General features: G+C 35.9%; 1 protein-coding gene across 3 annotated transcripts in view; it reads left to right on the forward strand.

Annotated features, from left to right (window-relative positions):
* Positions 1-18,085, forward strand: part of REV3L (REV3 like, DNA directed polymerase zeta catalytic subunit) — a 183,196-nt gene that overhangs the window by 142,744 nt on the left and 22,367 nt on the right. For all 3 annotated transcript variants that reach the window (XM_046005094.1, XM_046005096.1, XM_046005097.1), the window contains exons 22-26: positions 3,733-3,874; positions 5,563-5,807; positions 6,753-6,861; positions 8,731-8,937; positions 17,687-17,796. In XM_046005094.1, the coding sequence (XP_045861050.1) occupies positions 3,733-3,874; positions 5,563-5,807; positions 6,753-6,861; positions 8,731-8,937; positions 17,687-17,796 (813 nt within the window). The remainder of the gene's footprint in view (positions 1-3,732; positions 3,875-5,562; positions 5,808-6,752; positions 6,862-8,730; positions 8,938-17,686; positions 17,797-18,085) is intronic.

Consider the following 18,085-nt stretch of genomic DNA (forward strand, 5'->3'; position numbering starts at 1 on the left):
TTATGCAGCCATCGGAAAAAAATGAAATCTTGGCATTTGCAATGACGTGGATGGAACTAGAGGGTACTATGCTAAGCAAAATGAGTCAAACAGAGAAAGACAATCATCAAATGACCTCACCGATGTGAGGAATTGGAGAAATAAGACACAGGATCATAGGGGAAGGGAGGGGAAAATGAATCAAGATGAAACCAGAGAGGGAGACAAACCATAAGAGACTCTTAATCTCAGGAAACAAACTGAGGGTTGCTGGAGGGGAGGAGGGTGGGAGACATTGGGGAGAGTATGTACTATGGGGAGTGCTGTGAATTATTTAAGACTGATGAATCACAGACCTATACCCCTGAAACAAATAATACATTATATGTTAATAAAAAAAAAAACCCACAATGTAATTCCATTCTCTTTTTATACCATGTGGTGACCCAAATAGGACTAGAAAGTAGAATTGAAGGTGATCTTACTTTCTTTTTTTAAAGATTTATTTATTTATTTATTTTAGAGAGAGGGAGAGCAAGCAGGAAGGAGGAGTAGAAGGACAGTGAGAGAGAGAGTCCCAAGCAGACTCTGAGCTAAGCATGGAGCCCAACACAGGGCTTGATCTCACAGCCCTGAGATCGCAACCCGAGCTGAAACAAAGAGTAGGTCATTTAACCAATGATCCACCCAGGTGCCCTGTGAAGGTGATCTTATTTTAAAAGATTGCTCTTTTAATTTAAAAAGCCCACTTTTTAAATACTTTCAAAATGTCAGGAAAGTTATGGAGTGCTGTCAGCAAGATGGTGGAGTAGGAAGCCCTAGATCCTCTTTCCCCTGTAAACGCACTGATTCAGCAACAATTCACAGACAAACTCCCTTTGTGAGAAATCCAGAAACTAATTGAAAGACTCCTGTGCCCTCGATGAATGCAGAACCAGAATCACCAAAGCTGGAGGGAGATTTAAGACACCCTCTTACCACGAAATGGCCGCTAGCTCTCTGCTTCTCTCACAGAAGAAGGAGGGTTGGTTTGCATATCGGCACGCCAACTTTTCCAAAGGGGCTCTGACAAGTTCACCAGTCTAGCTACAGAGCCAAATGGAAATGGTGGTATGGGTTGATAGATGCCATAGATCCTTCTCCCCTGCTTAGCACAAAGTGAGTGGATGACGAATCCCACCCCTGGAGAGAGAAGGAAATCCATGCCTTCAGTACCCTAACTCCTGCACAGCTACACAAAGAACTGCTGTCTGTCCTTCCAGTCTTGGAGCTCTGACAGGTTCAACATAGTCTGGCTGCCTAGAGGAGAACAAAGACAGTGGTTTGGACTATCAGACACCATAACTCCACCTTCTGCTCAACAGAGAGAAGGTAAACAGAAAGCACAACTGCCTGCTTCTACCTGGAAAGTGAATGAGTTGGTAGAGGCCCCCAGAATCTCTGGCTGGAATAAGTGGTGGAGGCCTCCTGTATGAGGCTAGTCCATGACTGGGAGAAGTGCCTGCTTTGTCTAATGTGGAACACCAGCATGGAGACTTGAGGAAAATGAGGAACCAGGCAAAGATACTCCAAACAAAGGAAGATAAATATCCAGAAACTGACCATAATGAAACACTGACATTATTATATATTATTATACATATTATACATAATATACATATTATACAGTATTATTACCTTAATCTAAAAAATACATTAAAATGTGATAGAATTTTTTGCCTGTCAAACTAGCAATAAATATTATAATCCCCAATGTTGGCAAAGATGCAAAGAAAACAAGCACTTTATCATCATTAGCTTGAATGTAAATTATTAAAACTTTCTGGAAAGCAGTGTGAACTACGTATTAAAAACTAAATCATAACAGACCTTTTGACCGAATCTAGGAATTTATCTTTTTTTTTAACATATTTTATTTGGAAATATTTCAGCATCAGTTCATAGACGTAGCTATGAAGATGTTCATCACAGCATTTCTTATATTAATAAAAGATACTCAATAACAGAGCCATTGAATTATGTTATAATCATAATAGTATGTTTAATAGCTATAAAAATATATATATATATATAAGTATATAAGTATGGGGAAATAGTATATATATAAGTATGGGGAAATAGTCACAATATATTGTTAGAAATGCAACTTACAGAACATTTCTTTTTGTCTATTTAAAAATTGAATATAAAATTTTTAAGACAGGTTTTTGTTTAATTCTTTTTAACAGTTTTACTCAGAATTCACATACCGTATAAGTCACCCATTTAAAGTATACGGTTCAGTGATTTTCACGTATTCAGTTGTGCAACCATTACCACAGTAAATCTTAGTATTTTCATTACGCCAAAAAGGAGCCCTGCATCTCCTAGGCATCACCCTCCTGTCCTCCCTTCTCTGCCCCCACCCTTATTGATCTGCTTTCTGTCTCTGCAGATTTGCCTGTTCTGGATATTTCCTATAAAAAGATTCATGTAATATGTTGCCTTTTATAACTGACTTCTTTTAGTATGTTGTTAGACTAATTCATATCGTAGCATGTGTCAGTACTTCATTTCCTTTTATTGCCAAATAATAGTCCATCATATGGATATATACCGCATTTTGTTTATTCGTTCATCAGCTGATGGACACTTGGGTTATTTCCACTTTCTGGCTATTTCGAGTAGAGCTGTTAAGAACATTTGTATATGGATTTTTGTGTAGATGTGTGTTTTCATTCTTGGATATATACTGAGGAGGGGAGTCAGTGAATTACGTGGTAACTCTATGTTCAACAATTTGAGGAACTGCCAGACTGTTTGCCAATGCAACTGCACTATTTTACATTCCCACCAGCAGTATATAAGGGTTATAATTTCTCCATACCCTCTCTAACACTTGTTATTATCAGTCTTTTTTATTATAGGGTGATTTCCCCCTTTTCCTGTTCATTTTGCAGTATTTCTATATTAGTCATGTATCATGACTTTTAAGACTTTTTTTATTGAACAGTTATATGACTGTATTGTTCTAAAAGCCATATAATTAAAGGTTGCAATATATTTGAACCTTACTTTCATTAAATGAATAAGGTTTATTCTTTTTAATATACCTTTAGATTATTTTTACATTTTAATACTCAGAACTTTTTTTCCTGGCTTTGGTGGAAGGTTTTTTGTTGTTGTTTGATTACTAACAAAGGCAGGGTAGAGATAAATTTATGTAAAGATTTAAATCACAAAGAACAGAATATTTGTGTTTTCACAGAAAATACTGATTTGACATATATTTACCCCAGGTATAATCTCATTATTTTCCTAAATCATCACCAAATTACTGTGTTTCTTCCCATGAACAGATAGTAGGCATGCTTTTAGGCTGGTATTTGTAGTGATAACCCAAAGCCTCCATGTTCTTTAAAAACCTATAGATACAGTGCATTATAATTGTGTAATTGTACCAGCAGTAGCACCTAAGAGAATGTTAATTTCTTACAATAAAAATAGAGTAACAGCAAGCAAAATACTGAGAATAATTATCCTTACAAGTACTACTTTAAAGCTGGTATATTTTTCACTAGGTTTTATGCCCTTGAAATATATGAAATTTTCTAATGTTTAACTCCTTTACATATTTTGCTAACGGCTGTCATCATGACTCCCTACTTAAATCCTCGCTTTTAATGTGTAGGTTTTGGCAAAATTAAAAGAGTACTAGTTTCAAGCGTCCACATTTTTCCCTAATGTTCATAGCATGGATTCTCTTTTTAACAGATGGAAAATGGTTGATCACTACATTAGCCGTGTCCGTGGAAATCTCCAGATGTTAGAACAGCTGGACCTGATTGGGAAAACCAGTGAAATGGCTAGACTCTTTGGCATTCAGTTTTTACATGTATTGACAAGGGGTTCACAGGTAAGAAATCAATTTTCTTACATACTTGAGAATTCTATGTGAGAGACCTACTTTTGCGATATTTGCAGTAATTTGATATTTTGAACTTTCTGTGTGGTACTAATATATAGCTGATTAATCAAATCTTGTCATTTTATTTTCTGGAAAAGCTTTAATTTCACTTAAAGCTCCATTTTTTATTTTCTCTCCATGCCAACTTTCTGGCCATTGCTAAGTTTTTCATGCTGTTAAAAAACTAAATGACTGTGTCCCTGGGATGATACTTTGTTCCTGAATATTGTCAGTGTGATTAGGGAAGTTTTCAAAACCCCTTAAAGCTAGGGAGGAAGCTGCAAAGAAAGTCTGTCTGTCTTTTGTTTTACATTCCTAATTTCATCATGTTCTAATTCCCAAATAAAAGTTGAATGTAAAAAGGAAGAGGCTTTGGGAATCAATATAAGTAACTGTATCACTTTTTTAAGAAGTTAAAGAAAAATAGGACCTTAGAAGTAATTTAATTCATACGTTTTTTATTAACTTCCCAAGGATATGAGAGATTTTATCAAATGCATCACCCAAAAAGATTTCATGCATTCATTCAACAAATATTTATTTGAATACCTTTAGTGTGTTAAATAAACACTATGCTAGGCATCAGGGATACTACATTCATTCACTCAGGTTCCTTACCTCATAAAGTCTTTTATTTTTAATTATTTTAATTAGTGTAAGTCTGTAACATTTCTCCATTCTACCAATTCACTAAATATAGCAAAAATAGAGTTCTAATTACTTTGACATGTTTATTAATAAGCAAAGTATGTTTATTTATTTAATTATATTGCTTATAAGCTATTTGTACCCCCCACAAATTTTTTAAATGATTTGAGCTGGCATTATAATAAGAGGCAAAGGTACCTTAAAACAAGATGGGAACATTTCTGTGAACCCATGCTGGCTCTTGTGAGTGCTTTCCTTTTCTAATACTCCAAGCCATCTACTTAATAGTGGTTATTATAAACAATCAGTAATTGTTTGATTTAATTTTGTTAGGGACTGGTATGACGTTGACTACCTTTCAATTTTGAAATCCTTGTGTTTCCTTCTTGGAAAATTGGAATAACCTTTATCCATCTCAAGTCTCCTGACTTTCATTCTCTAATTTTCTCAAATTTCTCAAAGATCATTAGCCAACTTTTCAATGCAATTGTTAAACTATACAGTCTTTCCCACATCTGTTTATTATACATAGATGTTTTTAAATATAAAAAGAAATCTAATTTTTTCTCCTATCTTTCCAAAATTTGACTTACTGTATAAGTTATTTGATATATTTTACAGTTTTTATAAAAGTTATAAGAATACAGGAAAAGGATTTATGAATATCTTTTATAGGTACCTGAAAGCTGACTAAATAACCCATAGTCTATAACTGTATTGTAAAAATGTATCCTTGGTGCACCTGGCTGGCTCTGTCCGTTAAGCGTCCCACTTTTGATCTCAGTTCAGGTCTTGATCTCAGGGTCGTAAGTTGAAGCCTCATGTTGGGTTCCATGCTGGGTATGGAGCATACTTTAAAAACCTATAAGACTGCAGCCTTATTCAGAAGAGTAGAACATCCCCTAAATAATTATCATATATTCAGAGACCAATATATTTCTATTTAAACTCTTTCTTCTTTTCTTCCTACTTCCTCTCTCTTCCTGCAGTACCGTGTGGAATCAATGATGTTGCGTATTGCTAAACCAATGAACTACATTCCTTTGACACCTAGTGTACAGCAGAGATCCCAAATGAGAGCTCCACAGTGTGTTCCCCTGATTATGGAGCCTGAATCTCGCTTCTACAGCAACTCTGTTCTCGTTTTGGATTTCCAGTCACTATATCCTTCAATTGTGATTGCATACAACTACTGTTTTTCCACCTGCCTTGGCCATGTGGAGAACTTGGGAAAGTAAGGGTTTTTGGTTTGTTTGTTGTTTTTTTTTTCACATTTGTAATTATGTTGTGCTTTGTACTTCTTATTAAAATTAGACTTTGAGTGTCTCTTTGCACTTGACACTGTCCTTTTGAGCAAGAGCAAGATGAATGGGCTATAGCACAGCTAATTCCTTCTTTGTAGTTACCTTGCTAATTGACTGGATAACTGTATAACTAATTCAGCATCATGAATGGAGACTCGTGAATAGATCAGTCTTGCAACTTCTTTGTTTCATTCTCCATGTACATCCATTTCAGCGGAATAGTTTGAGGATTATGATCTCCTATCTCCAGCTGTCACCTCCTCTTGACCTCTTAGAAATCGTCAGTGATATTTTTAAGTTAAATTGTTAAGTGTTGGGTTTTATTCATGTCAACCAATTTTATAAACTAAATGAGAATAACATTTTTAATGTTCAAAGGAGTATATATTATTCTCATAAGAAATACAGAGTCTTCCTTGATAATGATTTTTATGTATTTAAAACCAAGTTATAGTGTTAGCCTAGAGCATACTCATTCCTTCATAGAAAGTATTCATGGAAATTATATTGGTAATCCTGTCTTTTTATTAAGAACAGAAATTTGGAAAAGTTATTTAAAATATTTTTATTTAAGGCTTAAATTTTTCTTTAAGGAACTTAGTGTAAAGTGGTCACATGTTGAGTTGAAAGCTAGTATTCAGTATAGATTTTGCCCATAAGTTTTAGGATAATGCCATTTAAGAAGTGTTTTTTTAATAAATTGTGAATATTTAAAGAACTGATTTGGTAATAGACCAATTACAAAGTAAATGAATTCATGTTTAGAATTCATTTGAAAATGAATTTCTACTGGAGTTCTTAAATTCCTAAAATTGTCTAGTATCACTGTTCTATGATTTGAGAAAGTATTTGCTTAATGTTTTCTTTCTTAATAGGTATGATGAGTTCAAATTTGGCTGTACCTCTCTAAGAGTACCTCCAGATTTACTTTACCAAATTAGGCATGATATCACAGTGTCCCCCAATGGAATAGCTTTTGTCAAGGTAATACTCTCTTGTAAGTGAAAGGTATCAACTGTGGCTTAATGTTTGGAGAGCTGATGATTTAGATTATATCCTGTTGGCTTGTAAAACAAAGAAAAAAAAAACCAAGTTTGCTTGAGTATATTATCTTAAAAAGTAAAGATACATGAATCTGCTAAGAAATTACTTTTTAAAAACCAGTTACCTTGTTTTGCATGAACTTAGATTTAAAGTCTTTTAACTGTTAGATTTTAGTTTTTAATGAAATACTGAAAAAAATAAAATGTGTATATATATATGTTCTGACCGCTATTAGAATCTGAGATTTAAATTGCTGTTTGACAATCACCACAATGTTAACTTATAAAGATTCAGATCGCTTTAATGTGTAAACTCTAATTGTTCTTCTACATTATTTTAAATTAAGGCTATCTTAGAAATGATACTCTAATGTATTTATTGATCGCATTTTTAAGATATCCGAACTAAAAATAGGGTCTCTTTTTTTCTCTCCCTTATCTCCCCTTAAAAGAGACCAAAGAGAGCCTCAGAAATGAATAAATTAAAGACAAATAGGAGAGAGATCTAGGAGAAGATTATGTTGCCTCTCTTATGCCAACTTCATTCCTTTCTTTTTTTTTTCCTATTTCCCTACCAGTGAGTCTGACTGTAAACGTGGTACAGTAGGGCAGTTGATGGTAGCATGGACCCCACAAGCCCTCAGATTCATTCTGATGTACTTAGAAAAGTAGCATCATTTTCTACCAGTAAGAGGATGCTGTGTTCAAAGAGTACCCTAAAATTAGATATTTAGATAGGGAAATTCTCACCAGAGACTTCATGGCCTGTTCCTTTTTGGAAAATATTACCTCTTTTAACATAATGACATCTATTACATCTTAACATAAACATTATGACTGCTTCATAAGGTACACAGAATGAATTAGAGGTTAGAATATGTTTTCATTGTCACATATGTAGTGGCTTGTTATATTATCTCCCTTTAACAGTATTTTTAAAATTTGCATCTACATTTTGACCCAAAATGTAAAGCTTAATAAAACTAAGATTTTTTAATATTCAGAAGTGTGATTATCCTTATACCTAAGATTTTAATTGTTCAGTCCAACATGCATTACCTTGCACGTGTCTGTGAATCATCTTCAAAGTTAATACTGTTTTGTGGTTTTCATTCCTACTGGAGTTCTCATAAATTCTCCCTAGTCTTGATTAATACAAATGATTTTTTTTTTTTTTTTTTTTTTGGCATCAACAAATTTTATCACCTCACTATTCATCCCCTCTTCCAGATTGCTAATAAATATAGGCCGGAGGGGATGGCTTAGTGGTCTAAGCATCACATTTGAAATACCTAGAGTCCCTGGAACTGCAGGTTTGAATGTCAGCAGAGTCAACCCAGCTCATCATTCTTCCAAGGTAGATAAATGGAGTTCCATGCAGATTACTGTGTGGGGTCATTAGGATGAGATCTTTAAAAACTGAGGTTTGTTATGAGTGATACAAATCCCGTGTGTCTTTCTGAAAGAGTGGGGGTTTGGATCAAAGTTTTGAACAAAATTTCCCTCTGAACTTGTTGTATGGTCTCTTATGCACTAGTTGACATCCTCCTTCCTGGAGGTCTCTGAACTCACATGGTAGTGCAACATTAGATTTATAAACATTACAGGAACCATTTAGGAGAAAAGTCCTCTTCAAAAAAAAGAAAATGTGATGATTTTGTATTGATGGCCACTGGCCCTGTGGCCACTCAGTTGTTAGTATGTTTCAATTCATGACAGTTGGCCATTATTAAACTTTGTGCTTCCTTCTTAATTATCTAAATCTGTAACTTTTAAGGGATTTTAAATATTCTTTTTTTCTTTATGATAGCCTTCAGTAAGAAAAGGTGTGCTACCAAGAATGCTCGAAGAAATTTTGAAGACTAGACTCATGGTGAAGCAATCAATGAAGGCTTACAAGCAGGACAGAGCCCTTTCCCGAATGCTGGATGCACGTCAGCTAGGACTTAAGCTTATAGCAAATGTCACATTCGGCTATACAGCTGCAAATTTTTCTGGAAGAATGCCATGCATTGAGGTAAGTGATAACAGATCTCTTCAAGAGACTAAAGCAGCATTGAATATCTGTTCACTGAATATTTTGTTTTGTTTAGACTAAAGAGTTTCATTTCCGTGATGTAAGATTGGTTTTGTTCAAACTGGAGCTTGTATACATACAAAATCTTCGGGGTTTTAGGGTTTTCCTCTATGAGAACTCTTCTTCATACGCAGTTGCTACATATCTAGATGAGCACACCGTAGCAAACCATTAGCACGAGATTTAATGCCACGTTGATAGCAGCATTTCCAACAACCTTCATGCTAAATAAGTCCTTTTAATGTAGTCTTTTTAATGTAGTGGCCTCTCCAAGTGTTAGAATAACCGGCCTCTGTCCACTCGTGTGCCAGTAGATGCAAAGCAAGACCTTGGTTTTGCAGAGGTAGTTGCCACTGCAAGATACTTTTCACAGAATAAGACTGACTTTTTGCTATTTACTAAAGGTGTTAATTTAACATAAATACGATATAGTGTGACAGAGTAATGCAGTAACATACTAGTGATTGAGGGCAGAGTAGATTTGTTGTACTGGTGATCTTTTTATGCCAAACAAAGGTCAGAACATTGTGGTATACCACATTAGAAAGGGAAAAACAGGAGAAGAATGAGGTTCCCACGCAGTGGGAGAATAAACATTGTACACAATAGGCAGAATAAACTTCAAAAACTTGTACAAGGGACTTTCAGTTTCAGGTCCAGCATGTCAGAAGCTCAAAATTATCAGTCTCTCCCCACAACAAGTAAAAAGCTAAACATACTGAAAAATCAACTCTTCTTAGATGTGTCGGAGAAGTGAGGACACAGGGCAAACCACTACCCCCAAAACTGAAGAGTCCAGTAGGTAAATACAAAGAATCACAACTCATAAGAGCAGAAACCCGGGCGCACACACCTCTGCAGGAACCAGTGCTGAGGACTCCAGGGGACCCAGTCATCAGGACCCCTACAGTTTTGTGACTTTACCTCTGCGAGCTCAACCAGGTTCTCAGAGGTTTTCTCTCACAGAAGAAAAATTCCCCTGCGCTTCTGGCAAAGGAAGGGGGAACCATTTTGAAATACATCAGAGTATTCTGTTCTTGACAAGGTCCACCTTCAGCAATACTATTTTTTTTTTTTTTTTAAGATTTTTATTTATTTATTTGACAGACAGAGAGAGATCACAAGTAGGCAGAGAGGCAGGCAGAGAGAGAGGAGGAAGCAGGTTCCCTGCTAAGCAGAGAGCCCGATGTGGGGCTCGATCCCAGGACCCTGAGATCATGACCTGAGCCGAAGGCAGAGGCTTAACCCACTGAGCCACCCAGGTGCCCCTCAGAGATACTATTTAACTGGAGCCTAACTAACCTGAGAGAAGGGAAATAGCCAGTTCCAATGCACGGGCCTTCCATGTAGAGGAAAGGAAATATACCAGACCACTCTAGCCATCCAGTCCCACCAAGGATGGGGGAAAAAAACAGAAGCACAGGTGAAGTCTATAGTCCAGAGGAACAGTTTCACTGAAAGAGTAAGACCTACTCATAGAACTATAGAACACTTCCTCCCCGAAAGATGACCACCATATTATTAACGATCTACTTATGGCAGTCCTTTTTACCTGATATATCCATCTATCCAAAAAATAAATAAATAAAGACATACCAAAAGCCAAAAAACACAGTTTGAAGAGACAGAGCAAACATCAGAACCAAACTTAGATGTGGCAAGGATGTTGGAATTATCAGACTGCAAATTTAAAACAACTATCAGGATGCTAAGAGACTATGGATCAAATACACGTGTGAAAAGACAAATGAGCAATGTAAGCAGAGACATGAAGACACTAAGAAAGAACCAAAAGAAATATTAGATATCGAAAACACTTTAATAGAAATGAAGAATGCCTTGTTAGTAAACTAGATGTAGAGAAAAAGAATCTCTGAATTGGAAGAAATCTCCATCAAAACTGACAAAACTAGGGGCTCCTGATGGCTCAGTGGGTTAAAGCCTCTGTCTTCGGCTTGGGTCATGATCCCAGGGTCTTGGGATCGAGCCCTGCATCAGGCTCTCTGCTTGGCAGAAAGCCTGCTTCCTTCTCTCTCTTTGCCTGCCTCTCTGCCTACTTGTGATCTCTGTCTGTCAAATAAATAAAATCTTAAAAAAAAAACTGACAAAACTAAAAAGTAGAGAGAAAAAAGATGTAAAAAAAAAAAAAGAATATCCTAAAACTGGAACAACTACAAAAGGTGTAACATTCATGTAATAGGGATTCCAGAAGGAGAAGAAAGAAAGGAACAGAAAAAAATGTTTGAAACAGTAATGACTAGAAATTTCCCAAAACTAATGTCAGACACCAAACCACAGATTCAGGAAGTTCAAAGAACACCAAACAGAATAAATGCTCAAAAAACTAAACCTAGAGATATCCTTTTCGTACTACAGAAAAGCAGTAGTAAAATTAAAATCCTAGAAGAAGACAGAGGGGGAAAAATACCTTGCCTATATGGTAGCAAAGGTAAGATTTACATCCAACTTCTCTTAAATCATGTAAGCTAGAAGAAAATGGAATGAAATACTTAATATTGAGAGGAAAATACTCCAACATTAAAATCTGTACCCTGAAAAATTATTTTCCAAAAGCAGAGAAATGAAAACTTTCTCAGACGAACAAAAATTGAGGGAATTTGTTGGCAATTGACCTGCCTTGTAAGAAATGTTACAAGAAATTCTTTAGAGGGAAGGAAAATGATAGAGGTCAGAAACTCAGATCTACATTAAAAAAACAAAACAGCCAGCGAAATAAGTCAATCAGAGAAAGACAACTATCATATGATCTCCCTGATATGAGGAAGTGGAGATGCAACGTGGGGGGGGTTGGGGGGTAGGAAAAGAATAAATGAAACAAGATGGGATTGGGAGGGAGACAAACCATAAGTGACTCTTAATCTCACAAAACAAACTGAGGGTTGCTGGGGGGAGAGGGGCCGGGAGAGGAGGGTGGGATTATGGACATTGGGGAGGGTCTGTGCTATGGTGAGTGCTAGCAATTCACAAACCTGTACCCCTGGGGATAAAAATACATTATATGTTTATAAAAAAATTTTTAAAAATTTAATAAAAAACCAGCCTCAGAGAAGGAATAAAAGAAGGAAAATAAACACTTTTATTTTTCTTACTCTTAATTGATCTAACAGATTATAATTTGTTCAAAATAATAATAGCAACAATGTATTTGATTATGTATGTTTGTATGTATGTTATGTATAAGTAAAATGAATGACAAATGACAAAAGGGTTGGGAGGAATTGGATTATTTCATCATTATAAAGCACTGCACTACTGTGATGTGGTATAGTAGTATTTGAAAGTGGTATATTGAAAGTAAATGTAGGGCACCTCGGTGGCTCAATGGGTTAAGGCCTCTGCCTTCAGCTCAGGTCATGAGCCCCACATCGGTCTCTCTCCTCAGCGGGGAGCCTGCTTCCTCCTCTCTCCCTGCCTGCCTGTCTGCCTACTTGTGATCTCTCTGTCAAATAAATAAATAAAATCTTTAAAAAAAAGTAAATGTATCTAAGGCAACAACCACTTGTATAAAAAGTAAGAGATTATAATTGATATGTAAAAAAGAAAATGGAATGATTTCAAATAGTCAAAATCACAAAAGGCAGAAAAAGAGAGGAAAACAAAAATAGGAACAAAAAACAAGGGCAACATATAGGAAAAAATAAAATCAGTAAGGATGTGGTTGAACTCAGCAGCATCGTCAACTGAATATAGTGGGTATTTATAGAATACTTCATCCAGCAACACCCAAATATGCATTCTTCTCAAGCTCGCATGGAACATGCACCAAGACACACCACATTGTGGGTCATAAAACACACCTTAACAAATTTAAAAGATACAAATCGTATAGTGTCTGCTCTCAAAGCACAATGCAATTAAACTAGAAATCAATAATAGAGAGCTGGGAAAATCCCTACATGCTTAGAGATGAAATAACACATGGGTCAAAAAAAAAATGTCTTGAAAGAAATTTTTAAATATTTTGAACTAAAGGACAACACAACTTATCACAATTTGTGGGAATCTGCAAAAGCAGCAAATAGAGGGAAATTTATAGTATTGAATCCATTATTAGAAAAGAAGAGACACATCCCAAACTAATCATCTAAGCTTTCACCTTAGAAAACTAGATGGAAAAAAATTGTATCAATTCTCTACAATCTCTTTCAGATATGACAAACAAAAGGAATACTTTATCATTCATTCTGTGAGGCCAGCATGATCCTAATAACCAAAACCAGACAAAGACATTACAAGAAAACTGCACCCCAATATCTCTCATGAACACAGATGCAAAAATTTTCAATAGATATTAGCAACCCAAATCCAGCAATTTACAAAAATGAATATACACCACAACCAAGTGAGATTTATGTGGGTATGCAAGCTGGTGTAACATTCAAAAATCATCTAATGAGATCCATCACCTCACATACAGGGTAAATAAGAAAAGCCGCATGATCATAACAATAGATACAGAGAAAGCATTTGACAAAATCCAATATCCATTCATCATAAAGATCCTCAGTAAACTAGGAAGAGGGGAACTTTCTCAGCTTTCTAAAGAATATCTACCCAAAAAAAGCCCACAGCTAATATCATATTTAGCTACGAAAACCTTGAATCTTTCCCACTAAGATTAGGAACAAGGCAAGGGTAACCCCCCTCTCACCACTGCTTTTCAACATCATAAAAGAACTGGAAGTTTAACGCAGTAAGACAAGGAAAAGGACATAAAAAGTATACAGATTGGGAAGGAAAAAATAAAAGTAAAACTGTCTTTGTTATACATGGCACAATCCTCTCTGTAGAAAATCCAAAAGGATTAACAAAAAATCCTCCTAAATCTAATAAGTTGTTATAGCAGGGTTGCCAAATATAGGGTTAATACAACAAAACTCAGTCATTTCCTGTTTACCAGCAATGAACAAATGAAGTTTGAAATTAAAAACGTAACACCATTTATATTAAGCATTCCTCAAAATGAAATACTTTGTATAAATCTAACAAAGTATTCATAAGATCTCTATGAGGAAAATGATACAGCTGATCAAAAAAATATAAGAAGAGCTAAATAAAAGGAAAGATATGCCATGTTGATAGATAAGAAGACTCAGTATTGTCAAGATGTCAGTTCATGTATAGATTGAATGCAGTCCTAGTCAAAATCCCAGCAAGTTATTTTGTGGATATTAACAAACTGATTTCAAAGTTTACATGATGAGGTAAAGGACCTAGAATAGACTACACAATTTAGAAGAATAAAATCAGAGGACTGACAGTACCTGACTTCAAGACTTACTAAACTACATTAATGAAGGTAGTGTTGTACTGGCCAAGGAATAGTAGTGGAACAGAATAGAGATTACAAAAATAGACCCACATAAATTATAGTCATCTAATCTTTAACAGAGGAGCAAAGGTAATATAATATATTGACGAGAGAAGATAGTCTTTTCAATAAATGGTGCTGGGATGAGTGGATATCCACAAGCAAGAAAGTGAATCTAGACACAGATCTTACACGCTTCACAAAATTAACTCAAATTGGATCACAGAACTAAATATAAAACACAAAACTATAAAACTTTTAGAAGATAGGGGTGTCTGGGTGACTCAGTGGGTTAAGCCTCTGCCTTCAGCTCAAGTCATGATCTCAGGGTCCCGGGATAGAGCCCTGCGTCGGGCTCTCTGCTCAGCAGGGAGCCTGCGTCCCCTTCTCTCTCTGCCTGCCTCTCTGCCTACTTCTGATCTCTGTCTGGCAAATAAATAAATAAAATCTTTAAGAAAAAGCAAAAACTTCTAGAAGATAAACATAGGAAAAATTCTAGATGACCTTAGATTTGGTAATGGCTTTTTAGATGCAACTTCAAAGGCACAGTCTATGAAAGAAAGAATTTATAATCTGTATTTCATTAAAGTAATTTTCCACTCTGCAAAAAACAGTCAAGTGTGGAAAGATAAACCATAGACTTGGAGAATGCAGGGATTGGGGGCACTGACCACCCCCCCCCGAGTTGAAAATCCACAAATAACTTTTGTCTCCCCCAAACTTAACTACAAATAGTCTACTGTTGACCAGTAGCCTCACTGATAATATAAACAATACATATTTTGTATATTGTATGCATTATATGCTGTGTTCTTTAAGTTAGAGAAAGGAAAATAGTAAAATCATAAGAGAAAATACATTTACAGTAGTATACTGTATTTATTGAAAAAAATCCACATATAAGGGAACCCCTGCAGTTCCAGCCTGTGTTGTTCAGGAGTCAACTGTGTATATACCACATTTTCCTTATCCTTTCATCTGTTCATGGGCGCTTAGGTTGCTTCCATGTCTTGGCTGTTGTAAATAATACTGTAATGAACATAGGGGTGTATGTATCTTTTACAGTTAGTGTTTTCATTTCCTTCAGCTATATACCCAGTAGTGAAATTGCTGAATCAAATGGTATTTCTGTTTTTAATTTTTTGAAGAACCTCCATATTGTTCTCGATAGTGGCTGCACCGGTTTGCAGTCCCACTAGTAGAGCACAAGGATTCCCTTTTTTCCACATCCTTGCCAGCACTCCTTTTCAGGGAATTTTTACTTTATTTTTCTCATGACTTTCGATAATCCCAACCATTGCCTAAACTGTAAAGCCAGTCACATTCCTTTTTTTAAAGCTAATCTCAGCCGCGTAATGGAGTAATGTTCAAACTAGGAACCATGGCACAAAATGGCAGAATCACTTTTAATTTAATTATCACTCCCTCCTTCTTCCCACCACCCCCACCCCTCATTCCTGCCGCTGAGTCCTTCCCACTACAGCGTCTTGGGGGCAGCTGCAAGAGATCTGACTCTTCCAGGTGTAGCTTAAATGGGTCAGAGTAGGCAGCGGCAGCGGTAGAGGTAGACATTTGGATCAGTATGTGTATGTCTCAAAGCATATTTGACTCGGACACTAGATGGCTCACCCTTCCGGCTATTTGCTCTCACATATTTTAAAGTGTATCTTGTTTTGAAAGTGACAACAGATGACATTGAACATTTTATTCAAACTTGAATTTCAACTAGATAACATGATTTTTTAAATGTCTCAGGATATAGTTCACATTCTCAGGGTTTTCTGTTGCACTAAAGGTCTCAACAGAATTCATGATTCTTATAACCAGATTAAGTATCTGCTACCAGTTTTTAAAATTTATTCCTTTGTTCATTTAATATTTCCTTCTTAAAGCAACTATAAACAGTGTTTTATGAGCACAGCCTTTTAAACACTTACCAGTCCTACATTTAGTTCAGGTGATTTGAATTTACCATAAGAGGAGGATGTTTATAACTTTTGTTTGCTTCTTTACACAAGGTGCATGATTCTTTAAAATTTTAAAGATTTTGTTTTTTATTTTTATTTATTTGACAGAGAGAGATCACAAGTAGGCAGAGAAGCAGGCAGAGAGAGTGAGAGGGAAGCAGGCTCCCTGCCGAGCAGAGAGCCCGATGCGGGACTCGATCCCAGGACCCTGAGATCATGACCTGAGCTGAAGGCAGTGGCTTAAACCACTGAGCCACCCAGGCGCCCTGATTCTTTAAAATTTTAAAAGGAATGCTCCATTTATGCCAAAGAGTAATTTTCCCCAATTCTTAGTTTTTATGAGTTTAATAAATGAAGAAGCAGTCCCATGCTGGTCTCCTTAATTTACTTAACTGTAAAATATAGTCATATTTGTCAAGATCTACCATCTTTTTGTTTTGATAGTTTATGCCATGATCTTTGTTTAAACTCACTAATGACCAGTGAAAGTACCCTTTTTAGGGGCACCTGGCTGGTTTAGTTGGTGGAGCATACAACTCTTAATATCCAGGTAATGAGTTAAAGCACCATGTTGGATGGAGAGATTACTTTAAAAAAAAAAAACAAGAAAAAAAAAAGGAGCACCTGGGTGGTTCAGTTGGTAAGCGTCTGCCTTCAGAGCTCAGGGCGTGATCCCGGAGTCCCAGGATCAAGCCCATTGTTGGGCTCCCCACTCAGCAGGGAGTCTGCTTCTCCCTCTGCAGCTCCCCGGCTTGTGCATGCGTACTCTGTCAAATACATAAATGTCTGAAAAATTTTAAAGAAAGTACCCTTATTAGGCATGTATCTGCCTACTTAATTTAAATTGAACACTTGTAATATATTTTCCATCATATAATTATACATTTTTCTTTGTGTTCTTTATTTTCTAAAAATTACGTATAACCAATCACTGAGATTCAAGTTCAGTGTTAACTTTAATGATACTGAAAGAAATTATCATAACACTACAACAGAAAAATTTTGAAAGATACACATATACACATTCACGCACATACACAGAATAAGTCCCTGGCTAATTGGTTACAAAGGCATTTAAAAAATTCCTTAAATAAGGCTAATTCTTCACGGAATTATGAATCTACGTACCTTGTATAGAGTGCAGTCCTTTGTACTTAACTAATACACTCACAGGTGAGTCTGTGTATTGATTGGTTCCTTTCTTTAAATTCTTCGTTTATTTTCTTCTTGAGTCCTTATAACAAGAATGCTGCACTGGAGACCTTTGTTTTCTTTTTTATTCTTTTCCCCTTATTTCAATTTTAGAAATATTTGGTAATGAAAAGTATTGTTAGTCTATTGATTTATACTAAGCTATGTTAAATAACTTCCAGTGTGTTTGTACCCACAGGTTGGTGATAGTATTGTTCACAAAGCAAGAGAGACCTTGGAACGAGCTATTAAACTGGTGAATGATACCAAGAAATGGGGCGCTAGGGTTGTATATGGAGATACTGACAGGTAATGAACTCTCTGCTTTATAGTTGTCCTTTTACATCTCTTCAGATATTCATTTCAGTGTTTGAACTAGCTTAAGGGTAATCCTTACTAAAAACAGAGTTCTACTTAAGTCCTTCCCAATCCTGATGATCTTGTGATCAGGATTAGCTCAAGTCCTGACTTACCAGATATGATCTTAAGAGACAGAAAATGTAAGTGTCCTGAGCCAGACTTGTAGAGATTCCCATGCATCCCTGCAGATAGCCAGGTGATAGTGATCTGCAAAAATACTGTATACACAAGGAGTCTA

This window comes from Meles meles, chromosome 5, assembly GCF_922984935.1.
Source record: "Meles meles chromosome 5, mMelMel3.1 paternal haplotype, whole genome shotgun sequence".
NCBI lineage: Eukaryota > Metazoa > Chordata > Mammalia > Carnivora > Mustelidae > Meles > Meles meles.